General features: G+C 43.8%; 1 protein-coding gene across 10 annotated transcripts in view; it reads left to right on the top strand.

Moving 5' to 3' along the window:
• The window catches only part of SPATA18 (spermatogenesis associated 18), a 40,246-nt gene extending 29,282 nt beyond the window's left edge, over positions 1–10,964 (top strand). For 6 of the 10 annotated variants that reach the window (XM_053256616.1, XM_053256613.1, XM_053256610.1 and 3 more), the window contains 2 exons: positions 1,454–1,558; positions 4,337–4,459. In XM_053256616.1, the coding sequence (XP_053112591.1) occupies positions 1,454–1,558; positions 4,337–4,423 (192 nt within the window). In that variant the 3' untranslated portion in view covers positions 4,424–4,459. Of the gene's footprint in view, positions 1–1,453; positions 1,559–4,336; positions 4,460–5,075 lie in introns of those variants that run through there. The other 4 variants (XM_053256611.1, XM_053256612.1, XM_053256620.1 and 1 more) reach the window with 4 other exon arrangements.
• The last annotated feature ends 3,753 nt before the right edge of the window (positions 10,965–14,717 follow it).

Genomic DNA, 14,717 nt, shown 5'->3' with positions numbered 1-14,717 from the left:
CCTCCTTGCTCCTTAAAGATAACACACACCCTCCTGTCGAACCAGCCGTCACCAGTTCCATGCTTATCCCTAGCCAGCACTTAAGAAATAGGGTGCAGCCCCTTTAAGACATTCCAGCAGTGCTGGTTCTATATTTAAGGCCTCAGTTTGTCTTTGCCATTTGCTAAAGCAATTTCATTGTGAATGTGTGCTACTTTGATTTTGCTCCTGCTCTTGGTTTTCCTGGTTTCTGACCCTTTGTTTGTTTTTGGACTTCTGCCTTGCCCTGCTTGCTCCTAATGAACTGATCTTTGGCCTCTGACCCTTTGCCTGTTTTGACTCTGACTTGCCTGCCCAAATGGGCTGATCTCTGGCTCCTTACCTCCTGCTTGTTTGACTTTGCCTTGCCTGCTCCCACCATGTGCTTCCTGCCACACCTGCCCTGCCCAGGTATGACAACAGGGCTGTTTTGCTACTACTTACCATTGTGCAATCAGATGTTGCAACATGACTTGCATTATTCCTAGTGCAAGTCACATTACAATATGTGATTGTGCAGTGGTAAGTAGTGGCTGAGCTGCCATGCTGCACAGCAACTTGGACATGTATTTTAGATGCTTGCAGCAGCACAGGCAGTTCAGAACCACCCACATTACACTGCAGGACATGTCAGCCATAGTCTACAGCCCAGAGATATTTGAATGAAGTAGTCTACATACCTGCTGATGTGCCTGGGCATCCCATTCCTCCCCACGACCAAGCAGATTATTAACATTTTTGCCCCATGCAGCGCCCTTCTCTATGGGCAAAAAAAAAGGCAGATTCAGGAGCCAAGACCTCTTTTTGCTTCTTAATCTAGCTCCTTGATTTGGAGTAATATAGTTTATTGGCAAGTGATACAGTGCTACGATTGATTATGCTCTCAAATGAATAATTACCAATTTACTGGTGCAAAGCAGTAAGCCATGCTATTACACATTTTCTTTCTTTGGGTGCATGTCCCATCTTTCCCATTAACATGCTCAAGTGAATAACAAAACTAACATAAGCAATGTCACACTAAATTTGTACAAAAGCCTATAATGATAGTAAGTGGAAGGCACAAATGTTTTGGAGTCAGACTGTGAAATTGATTCACATCCTGTCTTCCCCTTCACAGAACTGTCCTTACCATGACTGAACCAAGAATATGTTTAAAGTACTTATTAAAAGGAGCATTCCCTTTCAAATGTCTATTTTACAGCCTTACAGCAATGGCATTTCAAAGGGCAGCTAAAATTTCTAAGGGCCTTGTGTGGGAGAGCTTTCCAGTGTATTATGCCTAACGTTTGGGACTAGGACCTTAACTTAGAATCATAACGGATTCATGGGAGAGAGTATTTCCATCCACAGTGACCTTGCCCTCATAAAATGTAGCCTTACTGAATATCCCTGCTGAATATAGACCTGTGTTATATTCTATATTTTGTTTTAGTGGTCTCACAGGAGTAGAAGCCGAAGCCGTAGCCGCAGCCACAGTCGAGGCCGCAGCCGCAGCGGGAGCCCCCTGTCTCATAGTGCAGGCCACTCCCGACACTTGGTAAAGTAGAATGACCAGATTACTCTACTAATCCAAGATAAGATGCAAATCAGGCATTTGCCATGAAGACAGCATTGGGAATATGTAAAAATGAACTGTGTGTGCAGTAGCCACATGGTAGATCTGCAGGGATATAGCTGGCAACCTTTTGTTAGAAAAGGCAACCATGGTCACAGATAGATCTCTGTGCCTACCAGTATCTACAGTATGGTTACAATCCTATTTCCCCAATGTGAGTGAGGAGCAGGTTGCAGAGTGGCTTCCTTAGGAGCCAAGAAGAACCTTTCTTCTCCTCTCCCTCTTGCTTTGCCAGGCAAACTGCAGCAGGGCCTGTGCACAAAGCAAGGTGCTTTGCCTTCCCTATGATGACCCAGCAGCCGGCTCTTCCTTAGGCCCACATGTACAGGCTACTGTCTGTGATTGAGACCTGAGGATGAGTGGGTTACTGCACTGTTCTATTCAAAGTGCTGGAGAGTCCCTTCTTGGGGAAAGTTCCTGGCTGCAAAAGAAGCATGTAGGCATGGTTGCTCATGCAGCACACAAGAGGCAGGGGACAGTGTTCCCTCTATCAGGGATTCCCAGTTGTTGTTGACAACAACTCCCAGAATCCCTGGCTGCAATGGCTTTTCCTTGGGGATTATGAGAGTTGTAGTCAACAACATACGGAGGCTTTACAGACAGGGCTTCTACCCCGAATCTCCTGCAGAAGAGAGTGTGTGCGTTCACACACCAGCCAAACTTACCCCAAAGTCCATTCGAGATCATTGGAAGCACTCCACTCACAAATCGGGCTTTGTCTTCTGAATTCTAGCTTATTTCAATGTATTTCTGGGTTTTTAAAACGTTGGTTTTAAGCAACTTTTTCTGAAAATGCTGGAGCAAATAGGGGGAGGCACTGTTGTAGAATCATTAACATGATAAGAGGGAAACCCTCTTTAGGAATGTAGATATAGGCTTTAGAACCCCACCCCCCGCATTGTCTAGAACAGGGATTCTCAAACCTGGGTCCTCAGGTGTTATTGGACTTCAACTCCCATAATCCCCAGCCTCAGTGGCCTTTGGTTGGGGATTATGGGAGTTGAAGTCCAATAACACCTGAGGACCCAAGTTTGAGAATCCCTGGTCTAGAAGGAAAACACGGAGGCATGCAATGTGAACCTTCACCAAAAACAAAACAAAACCCGAGAGCAGAGGGGAGGGGCTGCCTCCCTCAATGCCAGGAGTGTAATTCGAAGTGGCTTCACTCAACATTTACCCCGCAGCATGAAGCCATCTGTGAATAACTCCCTGGTAATCCCTGTTAGAGGGAACACTGGCAGGGGATGGGGAAGGAAAGGATTCTGCTTTGTGGTCACTCCACAGCTTGCTCTCTGTACACATCTACATGCTAGGGGAGTAGGATTGTGCCTTATGTTGTCACAGGGAAATAAAAGTTGCTGCATGCTTTAAATGGAGGCACACCTGTGGTGGTTGCTATAGTAAACATGTAAATCATGTTGGAGAGATGTGTGATTCCAGACTGGCATTAGAAATATTCCAAGGAACTACTTTCCAGCAGATGGCCATTGCAGGTTCCCAGGTGTAAGAGGACATGTGGCTTCCCTTCAAATATTGGAGACTTATTTGGGAAAATACCAAACACCCATGCTGTTTCATAAAGTCTGAAGCAGTTCTGGTGGACCAGAAACCTGTATAGACCCCACTGCTGTTCATTAACCTAAAAGGTGGATTAGTTTGTCATTATATAATTTACTGTTGATGGTAGGCATCTTGGCTGACATCCAGACTATCGCAGAACTGGTGCTCTAACATGGTGCTTGTGCTACTAATGCTGGGCTGGTGGTAGAGGGGAGTGGTGATCTTTGTCAGTTTCCTCTTCATTCTGAAGCCCACTGTGTCTGCTGATAATACGTCCCTGAGGGTTACATGCGACAGGCCCAATAGGCCTCAGAACAAAGGGGAGATGAGTAAAAATTGTCCCTCCCCCCCAGCACCAGTGCAGCATTAGCAGCCTGAGCACTGCATTCATCAGGATATCAGCCACTAAAGGTGGGGCAGGAAGCCTCTTTTTCTTTCAAAGGGTTTTTCTCACCGAAGCCTCCAACAGTCTGAATTTAATTTTAACAGTGTATATTACTGTAAATAGCACATTGCAAAGTTCTTGTGGCTCAAGCATGGCTATTAATAGTCTTCCGTGGCAGTGAAGGCATGAAGTAACTGTGAAATAATAGCTTACAAAGTTACCCTATATTCAAGTAAAAATTTATCAACACAATCTATAGAGATCATTCACACAAACAAAAACTGTGTTCTACCCAGGTTTGAGAGCTGTGTGAGCTCCCAATTTTTGGTTGTGTGGAAGCAGGGTAAGAAGAAAACCTGGGCAGCTTTTCCTCCTACCTTGTCTCCACACAATCACTTCAGAAGGCCTCCTTCTGAATGGGCACTGGCTGTGTGGGAACCATTGCGGGAGCATGGGAAGTTCTTGGCCATGCAAGGTCAGTTTCATCACTCTTGCAAATGGGGGTAAATGTTAACATGGGAAAGAGCTGAAGCATCAGCTTCTCTTATGTGACCAGGGGCTTCTCATGTCAATGTGGAAAGGACGGAGCCACACTGCACTGACTTCTGTGTGACAGCATAACAAAAGAAAGTTCCCCCGCCTTATTTAGTGAGTGAACTAAGTTGCATTTAGATTTTAGTGAGATGCTTCTCTAGAAGAAACAGAGTAAGGAAGAACTCATCCACTTACTCTCTCCTTTGTTATTTGTCTTTTAGCCATCTAGAAGCCGCAGCCCTTCCCCATTAAGGAATGGAAGCCCAAGTAAGTGGGCGTGTTCAGAACATAGACAATCATGGCGTTAAATGCTTGGATAATCAAGTAAACAGATGATATAACAATTTGCAGGGTGTTCTTTTTCTTTAAGACCACAGTGCTCTTCAGTTGCTTTCTTTTAATATCGGGGGCTTTCGGGGCAGGGGCTTATGTTAAAAGGAAGCCTTGTTGGCTGAGCAGTGGGGTAGAAATGCATAAAACATATACATTTAAAAGACTTTTTATTTTTATTTTAAAAGGCTGGCCTTGGCTTGTAGAATTCCCAAATCCTCACTTCATTCAGATGGCCACCAGTGGCAAAACAATCTTAGTATTTGTTGCAGTTATAACAGGCCATGACAAATTCTATAGTGGCCTCTTTTAGAGGAGTTTTTACAGAGACTGCCTAGTAATCCCAATCCAGTACACACCTCAGCACACTTAAGCCCACTGAAATGAACTGATTTAGTTGCACTTGATTTTATGTTGGATTCTAGCCATTTACTATAATTTGGCTCAACTTGCTAGAAAAAGCCAATTCCAGGGCCATTGCTACTGTTCCTACTAGCCGCCTGATTGACTAACTGGAATGATTTATCATGAGGAATATCTGGATTGTAAATACAATCCCAGTGTGAAATCCTTCAATGCCAATGATAAGAAAAATAATTATATACTGAAATATATATTTTTCCCCACTAGGAATTTAGATTAACTGGAAATGACTTTTTTGATTCTGTACATCTGGATCAGTCTGCTTCTGTGGTGCCTTCTCCGATCTGAGTACCTCAGTCCTCATTAATAATAATGTGAACAGCAGTTTTTAATCGCTCCAAATGGAGAATGATTTAGGATTGATTCTTCGTGTGTGTGTGTAACTTTTTTTTAATTTTAGAAATGAATGCAACAGATTTGATTAAATTTTTTGCATAGGCATTTAAATATCATATGCATTTGATGTTTTAAAAAATGATTGTTTACACAGCTCATGGGGAAATAGTTTCTGACACAAGGAATACAGTGCCAAGACAGGCTATATAATATGGTCCAACACCTAACAAGATAACTCTGCCTGACAGCTATATTACCTGAGGGCTGTCTGTCACTTGAAATAGAGTAGTCACTTGATGGTGCTTATTTAGGACACAATTCAGCTGAAGTTAAGCACTGGGACTTAAAATGGAAGCACTTGGTCTTTAAAATGCTTAACCGTTGGATTATGCCCAGTAAAAGTATCACTTCTAGATAATCCTATTACAGACTTTGGTTTTGATTTGATCTCAGAAGCATATGTTCCTGCTGATGGTTATAATATCTGGTGCTGATGTCAGCATGTATATCTTCCAAGAGATCTGATTCCCTGCTTTCCTTCTATATCACATTTGTAGGGCTAGCCATAAACACAAGCAACAGAAGTGACTGTTTGGGACCTTGCCCTTTTACATAGGATTGGTCCACATGGATCAGACAATTAGTCTAACTAGCTGACCGGGCACGGAGCATCTGCACCCCTAGTTCTCCACCACCTTGTCCCACTGGCCACCTCCTCAGGCCGGTGCGGCTTTACCCGCCGGCCTGCCTGTCGGCTCCTAACGCCTCCTCTGCACCTGGGCTCCACTGCCCGCCCAAAGTCTGGAACTCTCGTGAGTGGTGCTGCCGCTCTCGTGAGAGTTCCGCGACGCATCCCCACACATCCCCAGCGGCACGTCTTGGAGAATTAATTATATAGATGAGACTGGTCTCTTACTTCTGATCCTGATCCTGGTGCTTTAGCAGATCATGGAATTGCATTATATCAGCACAAAACAGAATGTGTTTTGCATGGTTTTCATAAATTATTCATAACATGATTTGAGCCTTTAAAAAAAAAAAGTCTAGCCATCTCAATTATGTCTCTGGCTTCTTGTACGGAACATACACAACCTGATAAGATGGTTCTCTTTAAATTGTATTTAGAGCTGCATATTTACAATGAGGTCAGCTCATATTTACAATAAAGTTGCGTCTAGTTTTAAAAATGTTTCCCCATTGCATGAATAATATAAATGATTGTGTTAGGTTTATGCATGTGTTAAGTGGATTGGATTGGACCTATAATAAACCTGTATTTGCAGGCTGTGTTGAGATGTTTTTAAAAAGAGATGGATTACTTAAACTGTAGTGCTAACACTGCTTTACATCTGTTTTGATCATGAGCAGCTCAAATCCTTAAAGCTCTCCTTAGCATAAAGAAGAAGAAAACAGCCAAGCGGTTTATGAGGCTGTTCTCATGTGCAGCCTAACCTAGGTTAGGGAAGCCCAGCCTGGGTTAGGCTGTGCATGAGATCCGCCAGGATCGGCCCTGATCCCGGCGGGGCACTACTGCCTAACCTGGGTTTTTAGCCTGGCTTTTAGCCTGGGTTAAGGGAGCAAACGCTCCTTTAACCCAGGCTCCATGGTCGTTTGTGTCCTAGGGCTGCATGCAGCCCGAGGAGAAATGGAGATGGGCGCCTAGAGTTCCCATCCCCTGCAGGAATCCCCCAATGCACTGTGCTCAGCACGTGGTGCATTATGGGATACCTGGAGGCTGGGACACATTGTCCTGGCCTCCGGTGCTCCATGCTGCTTGGTGTAGCACTGCTCATCTGGGAGTGTGGTCTGTGTTCCCAGCACTGTTCAAGGGATCATCTGGCGGCGGGGGGGAGGTAAGGCTTTGCAGCCTTCCCCCACTCCCCAATGGCCTTGTGAATACCTTTTATGAGTCAGTAACACTGGCCCTAGTTTACAGTAACACATGAGAGAAATCAAATCTTTTGTTCATAAAAAATATCTTTACTATATTTTCTGGGATCAAAACCACAGAAAAACCATGTGTGTGATTACTTTATCAAATGACTTGTTAATTAAAGCTGCCTTTCCCCCTAAGTTCTAGAAATTACTATGGCTTGGATCCAAAGAGCGACTTAGGCTCATGCAAGGACCTTGTGCTAGCCTAGAAGAAAGTCTTACTTTTTTCCTTTGAACAACTGACCAGTCATGCTATATCGCAAACTGCTTTTGAAATTCCCACCTATTTTAGAAGCAATTTGCCATGCAGTACTGGGCTCAGCATCGATGTCTGCTGCTGCTCAGAAAAGTCTAAAGACCTCTTGGCTCACAAGATTGCAGAATTTATCCTATGGTGGCACATCAAATGTGTTGAAAGACTGAAGCTAGAGAGGTTGCTTTCTGTCCCGATAGTTCTGTGCCTTTAACATGGCAGGTAAAACTTCAGGAAATTCAGTTTTTTCCCATGCTGGGAAAAGCTGCACTTTTAAATTACTGCAATTGTTAAAGGGCAGACCTGCTATCATGAAATAATCCTTTCAGCAAACCAATCTTGTTGCAGCTGTGTCACTTCACATTGCAGGTGAAGGATTGCACATTTGAATTCTTTATTTAAAAAAAGGATTACCTTCCTTGTTGGTGGAAAACTAACATATCGGGGAGAGGATCACATTTTTATCCTGGAGGTGCTAGTTTTCTAAATACTGGGAGGTTTTTAAAAACATTGTAGGACATTTTAAAATATAATCCCTTACATGTAAAAAGGTAAAGTTGTGCCCTCGGGTCGGTGTCAGCTCCTGGCGACCACAGAGCCATGCGGTTTTCTTTGGTAGAATACAGGAGGGGTTTACCATTGCCCTCTCCCATGCAGTATGAATGTATAAATGAGTTCTAGTTAAAGCAGAGATAACCAGACTACTTATAAGGCTACCCAAAGGTCAATATGGATGCATAAAGATGGAGGCCAAAGTAACCAAATTCATAAATTCAAAAATGTTTAGGACCAAAGAGAATGGATTTCGTCTTTACCCATGTAGTTTGATTAAAGCAAATCAAACAAGCATTTCAATAACCCACATTAGGGACATAGGAAGCTGTCATATACCGAGTCAGACCATTGGTCTATCTAGCTCAGTATTGTCTTCACAGACTGGCAGCGGCTTCTCCAAGGTTGCAGGCAGGAACCTCTCTCATCCCTATCTTGGAGAAGCCAGGGAGGAAACTTGAAACCTTCTGCTCTTCCCAGAGCATCTCCATCCCCTGAGGGGAATAACGTACAGCGCTCACACTTCTAGTCTCCCTTTCATATGTAACCAGGGCAGATCCTGCTTAGCTAAGGGGACAAGTCATGCTTGCTACCACAAGACCAGCTCTCCCCTCACATTAACAATGGGTTTTCAGACATTATACTAGGACTTGATGTTTGACCACTAATCAACAGTTCTTGTATTGGCAGATAATAAAATGTCCTTGATCTTAGTGCACAATGTTTATTCAAATAGTTGTTATGATCTGCAAATGAATATGTTTTGTAGAACTTATGCTATGTGATTTTTCAGTACAGTGTTATTTGTGATCAGAGTGATAATGCTGATACACTGGACCACACTGAGAGTAGTTCATGCTCTGTACACAATCCTTTTTGGAATTAAAGTGATGTAAATGGGCTCTTTATTTAAATCAGTGATTTTGTGTGTGTGTGATACATTGTGAAAAGTTATGTAAAAATAGAAATAAATACATCCTGCACATCAGCACTTTTAAAGCTGATTCAGATTCTGTATCTGCAGCAACTCCCCACTTCCCCTGGATGACAACTGATTAACCTATTATGAATATTTATATACAACTTTTCAACAAAAGTGCTCAAAGTTATTTATATAGAAAAATAATAAATAAGATAGTTGCGTATCCCAAAAGGTCTCAGTCTAATAAGGTACACACCAGCAACAACCACTGGAGGGACAGTTGTTCTCCCCTTGCTAAACAGAAGATAATTACCACTTTAAAAGGTGCCTCTTTGCTCAGTTAGCAAGGACCCAGTCAAATCTTACATCCCTAACTGGTAGAGCCAACCAAAAATACTTTCTTGCAATGGTGCCCCACATGTACAATATAATGGGTTGGTTACCACAATCCCTGTGATGCCAGTGGACAGGGAAACAGGATATTTTCAAAGTGTGCTCTTCCGATTTCCATTCATAAGAACCTAGAAATTTTCAGCGATGTGGGTTGGCACTGTGCCATCCCAACATGTGATGGAAATAAATAATCTTAAGCTTGCTGATCTCCATTAAATGTCAGGTTGGCGCAGTGCCAACCTGAGATCGCCAGACATTTCCAGATTCTTATGACTGGAAATTGGGAGCATGCAGACCTTGGGAATCTCCCATTCCTCAGTACATTGGCATGGATTGTGAGGAGCAGTCAATTGTTTGAAATCTGCTGACCACGTGGATATTGTGGAGGGTATCCACACTAGTGCTTAACAGACTCTGGGAATGTGCTATGCTGGTGTGGAAACTCACCACATGATTGGGTTCATTCCCATAATAAGATAATTTCAAACATTACAGTCTGTTATGTATCCCCAATGTGTTTTTCAGTAGCTTGCACGAGATAGGATGTGATTCCTTCCCACACAAACTATGCCCTCCTTTTGGGGTAGGGCAGTATTTGCATCAGGAAGGTGTGATGTCATTCTCCCCACCCACAGCCCTCTGTCTTGATGATACCAGAATGGCATGGGAAGACCAGAAGGAAATGGCTAATCATATGAATAGGCCTTGATAGAAAGCTAGTAGAATTGTTGTTTGGGTTTCTTATACCTATGTGGGTAGAGTTGCCTCCATGCCTGAGTATCTTTAAAAAGTCTGAAACAGCAAGAGAGGATGCAGCTAGTGTGATCTAGTGTAAGTGCTGGACAATGGAGTGAGGAGATCTGGGTTCACAATTTTGCTCAACCATCAATTGTTGGGTCATTCTGGGCAAGTCACAAACTGTTAGCCTAGCCTGTGTTACAGAATTGTTTCTCAGTTGTTAGGAAAAAGGGCAGTAACCTCAACATGACAAACTTAAAGGAAGCTTATTGTAATAATAACTGTACTGTTGTGTTGGAAGGTTTTGTAGAGGAGTACAAAGCTGCAATGATGCCCATTATTTTGGAACTATTGACACAATCAGAACATTCTGCCACAACAATCTTATTTTGACAACATGTTAAAGATCGTTCAGAACTATGCTGATCTATGTGTGTTCAATCAGAAGTCAATCGTATTTGTCTTAGTTTTCCTTACGTTTTTAAAATATATGTTCTATATTTTGGATTGTTGTTTCAACGACAGAGCTGTTTTCTTAGCTTGTATTCAAATAGCCTGTTTTTATTTCATTAAAGGACATTGAATAACCAGTATTTTGTTTGCAGGTATCTTATCATATACCATTTGAATGGAGTGCTGATATTGTATGTTTACATTGTACTGTGTTTCATGAACTATAGCTCACAGACAAGAGGCTTCTGCAATATTTCATAACTAAAGGAGAAGATCACACACATTTCCAGCTATGTCATGAGATAATAATGAAACACATTGTGAACTCTTATGGATATATAGTTAGCTATTTTTTTTATCTTAAGAATGCATGATTTTGTTTTATCACAGCACTAAAACATTTACCCCAATGTTTGGCAGCTCTGTGACAGAAAATGATGGCTTCTGCAATTGTGACTTTTGCAAATGAGAAATATAATAAATTCTGTTCCAATCAGAGACGGTTTAATCACAATGGAGTTATGCTGTGATGTTTGATTTGCAGGCTGAGGTAGAGGGGAGGAGAGGGATGGTTGTATTGGGGACGAAGCGATAACAGGGCAGATGGGTTCAAAGACCCTGAGGAGCTGCCGGGTGTCCAGGAGGAGCCACTGAGTTCCCCGCTCCCCCAGGCCAGGGCTGTTGCTGTAGCCGCCCCTGGCCACCTGCTGTGGCCACCAATCATCTCCTGTGGCTGCTTGGCTGGCGCCCAGGCCCACCTTCCTCCTATCAGCAGACTCCTGCCATCCCAGCTCATGGAAGGACATGCATGGGCTTCTAATAGGTTGATGGAAGCAGAACTGGCCTGCGAGCTGGGTGAGAGGTGGTGGAGGCAGCCAGTGGCAGTGGTGATGGTGAGGGCGCCAGCTGAATAAGTGGACAGCCAGCCAGCTGCAGTGGGGAGGGGAATGGGGGGGAGTGGGAGTGATTGGGGTGTGTGCGTGCGCATGAGCATGTGCATACCATGGGGGAGGGGTGCTGTCACGAGTGGGGAGGCCACCTGTGTTCACTATGTGGATACAGGCCCAGTGTCCACTCACTACACTCCTAGGTTGTGCATTTGTATGGGTGGCGAGTTTGGCCTTCTGGTAGCAAGCACGATCTGTCCCTTTTGCATCTTTTGCAAAGCATCTGCCTTGGTTTTTTAAAAAAATAATTTATACCCCGCCTTTCATTAAGAAAATCCCAAGGCAGCTCACAATAAAATTAAAAAACAAGATTATAAAAAAGGCACATTAAAACACTGAGCTAAAAAATATAAAAACAAATCTGATTTAAAAAAAACTAAAAAATTAAAACGCAAGTATGAAAACAGTACAAAATACAAGAAGCAGCACCATAGTCAATCATATAAAAGCCTGGGTAAAAAGCTACGATTTGACATGGTTTCTAAAAACTGTGATGGAGACAGAGGAGCGGATACCCACTGGGAGAGCATTCCAGAGTCTGGGGCCAGCAACAGAGAAAGCCCTGTCCCGAGTACACGATAACCTAGCCTCCCTCATAGTCTGCACCCAGAGCAGAGTGCCCTCAGATGACCTCGTCAAGCAGGCAGCAACCCTTGGGAGCAGGCGGTCCCTCAAGTATCCTGGGCCCCAACTGTTAAGGGCTTTAAAGGTCAAACCAGCACCTTGAATTGGACCCAGAAATGAACTGGCAGCCAGTGCAGCTCTTTCAGAATGAGTGTGATGTACTCCCACCAGGCAGCTCCAGATAAAACCCTAGCTGCTGCATTTTGTACTAGCTGCAGTTTCTGGATATGCTTCAAGGGCAGCTCCACATAGAGTACATTACCGTAATCTAGCCGTGACATGACTAAGGCGTGGGTAACTGCGGCCAGATCTGCCTTCTCAAGAAAGGGACGCAGCTGGTGCACTAGTTGAAGCCGTGCAAAGGCACCCGTGGCCACCGCCTCCACCTGAGCTTCCAAAAGCAGAGCCGGGTCCAGTAATATCTCCAAGCTGCGTACTTGCTCCTTCAAGGGGAGTGCAACCCCACCCAGAACTGGTAAAATCTCCTCATCCTGATTGGCTCTCCTACTGACCAACAGTACCTCTATCTTGTCTGGATTCAATTTCAGTTTATTAGCCCACATCCAGCCCATCACAGCCTCCAGCCCCCGATTCAGGACATTCACCGCCTCCCTAGGATCAGGTGACAAGGAGAGATAGAGCTCAAGGTCCAGCAGAACTAACAGGGATGCACTGCCCCTGTCTAGTTCCTGGTGTAGGTCATCCACTAGAGCAACCAAGGCAGTCTCAGTCCCATATCTGGGGTGGAAGCCAGATTGAAAAGGGTCCAGATGATCCATATCATCCAAGACCCTCTGCAGCTGGGATGCCACAACACGCTCTATCACCTTGCCCAAAAGGCAGGTTATAGACTGGTCTATAGTTGTCCAGGTTGGAGGGATCAAGGGAGGGCTTTTTAAATAATGGTCTTACCACCACCTCCTTGAAGCATGATGGCATCCTGCCCTCCCTTTATGAGGCATTAATAATCACCTCCAACCATCTGCCTGTACCCTCCCTGGCAGCTTTTATTAGCCATGAAGGGCAAGGGTCAAGAGCACACAGTGTCGCCCACACACTGCCCAGGATCTTGTCCACATACTCAGGCCACACCAACTAAAAAGAATTGGTATGTGTTTGGATGGGAGACTACATGTGAGCACTGTAAGAGATTCCCCTTTGGGGAATGGGGCCATTGCTCAGTGGAAGAGCATTGGCATGCTTGCATGCACAAGGTCCCAGATTCATTCCCTGGTATCTCAAGGTAGGGCTGGAAGAGACTCCTGCCTGTAACCTTGGAGAGCTGCTGTCAGTCAGTGTAGACAATATACTGAGCTAGATGGCCCAGTATACTGATCTGGTATAAGGCATCTTCTTCCTATGTTCCTATAAGCACAGGCCTTCCTTTGAAAGTAATTGTCAGCACTGCAGTGCACAAGCACACTTCTGAATGTGGCTGAGAGCCAAAGAGGGAAGGGGAGGGAAGGCCCAGCTGAGTCTTATGTTGACCTTCTCTAAGCATGCACCTACAGCTGCAGAGGATGGATCATGCCTACAATGTTTTGCATGTACCCATAAAAATGTAATCTGTCCCATCATGGAAAAATGCCTTCAATAAACAGGGGAACATGTAGAAACAACATTTTCCACAAGGTGGCACTCTTGTTCAAGGCATCAACCACGAGTTTGAAAACATATATAAGTAGTCAGTTCCAGCCTTTAGAGGCTAACAACTGCAAAGTCATAGATGTAACAAATTTAAATTGGTGCAGTCCTGCACACAAGTATGAAATGCACAGTTATGAAATGGAGTGCTAAAATTCTGCTGAAATAATGAGAATTGAACAAATTCATTGTGCTTATGATTGTAGCCAATCTACACCCAATTTCCAAGTGTTTTCAGATAGCAAAGGAACTGTTCTGAAAGGCAACATTAGAAAATAAAGTGTGAACCTTCTGGTACAGCTGCAGCACCTTCAAGACAATGCTTCCAGGAAATTCTGGAAAACACAGAGTTATGGAAAACATTTCAATCTTAAAGTATTGAGGTCCAGGGTGACTGCACCTTTAAGTCATGATATAGGACATGGTTAATTGTAACACAACGTGGGGAAAAACTAGGGTATAAATTTAACATCTGATTTGGACCATATGTCTGTAATAGGTAAGTGCTCCATAAAAGTCGAACCTCACATTGTACCATATTCAGTAGCAGCTTCCCTCTGCCCCTCCCGCTCTGCCACCATGAAGTTTTTCACATGGGGCTTTTAAAGTCCTTTAACTTGCATCTCCTCTGGGAAGGAAGGAGGAGGTGTGTTCACGTATTGGTCAGATTTATCCTGTCCCTGAAAGCCCTGCGAGTTATCAGGGAGCACTTCACACACAATTTGGGTTTTTCACTGTGTGTTAGAGTATAGCCTGATTTATATCTAGGATTTAAAAATCCACTATTTGTGTCAGTTTTTTTGGAAAACGTTGAGTTCGCAGTAAAGCCTCCCTGTAAATCCACAGTAAAGCCTGCTGTGTGTAAAAGTCCCAGCTTCACTCCTCTACTTCCAAATTAAATTCTCACTGTTACTTCATCTGCCTTGGGCACCTATTTATCTTGCCGTAATGGACCAGTGGAAGAGCTGGTGGCTATTCCTCTTGCAGCTTGCTCTTCCATCATCATCATCATCATCTTCGTCAGTAGTAGTAGTCCAGTAGAACTAATGTTA

Source organism: Hemicordylus capensis, chromosome 5 (genome assembly GCF_027244095.1).
Source record: "Hemicordylus capensis ecotype Gifberg chromosome 5, rHemCap1.1.pri, whole genome shotgun sequence".
In the NCBI taxonomy this organism is placed as follows: Eukaryota; Metazoa; Chordata; class Lepidosauria; order Squamata; family Cordylidae; genus Hemicordylus; species Hemicordylus capensis.
This window is presented reverse-complemented; position numbering and strand designations above follow the sequence as displayed.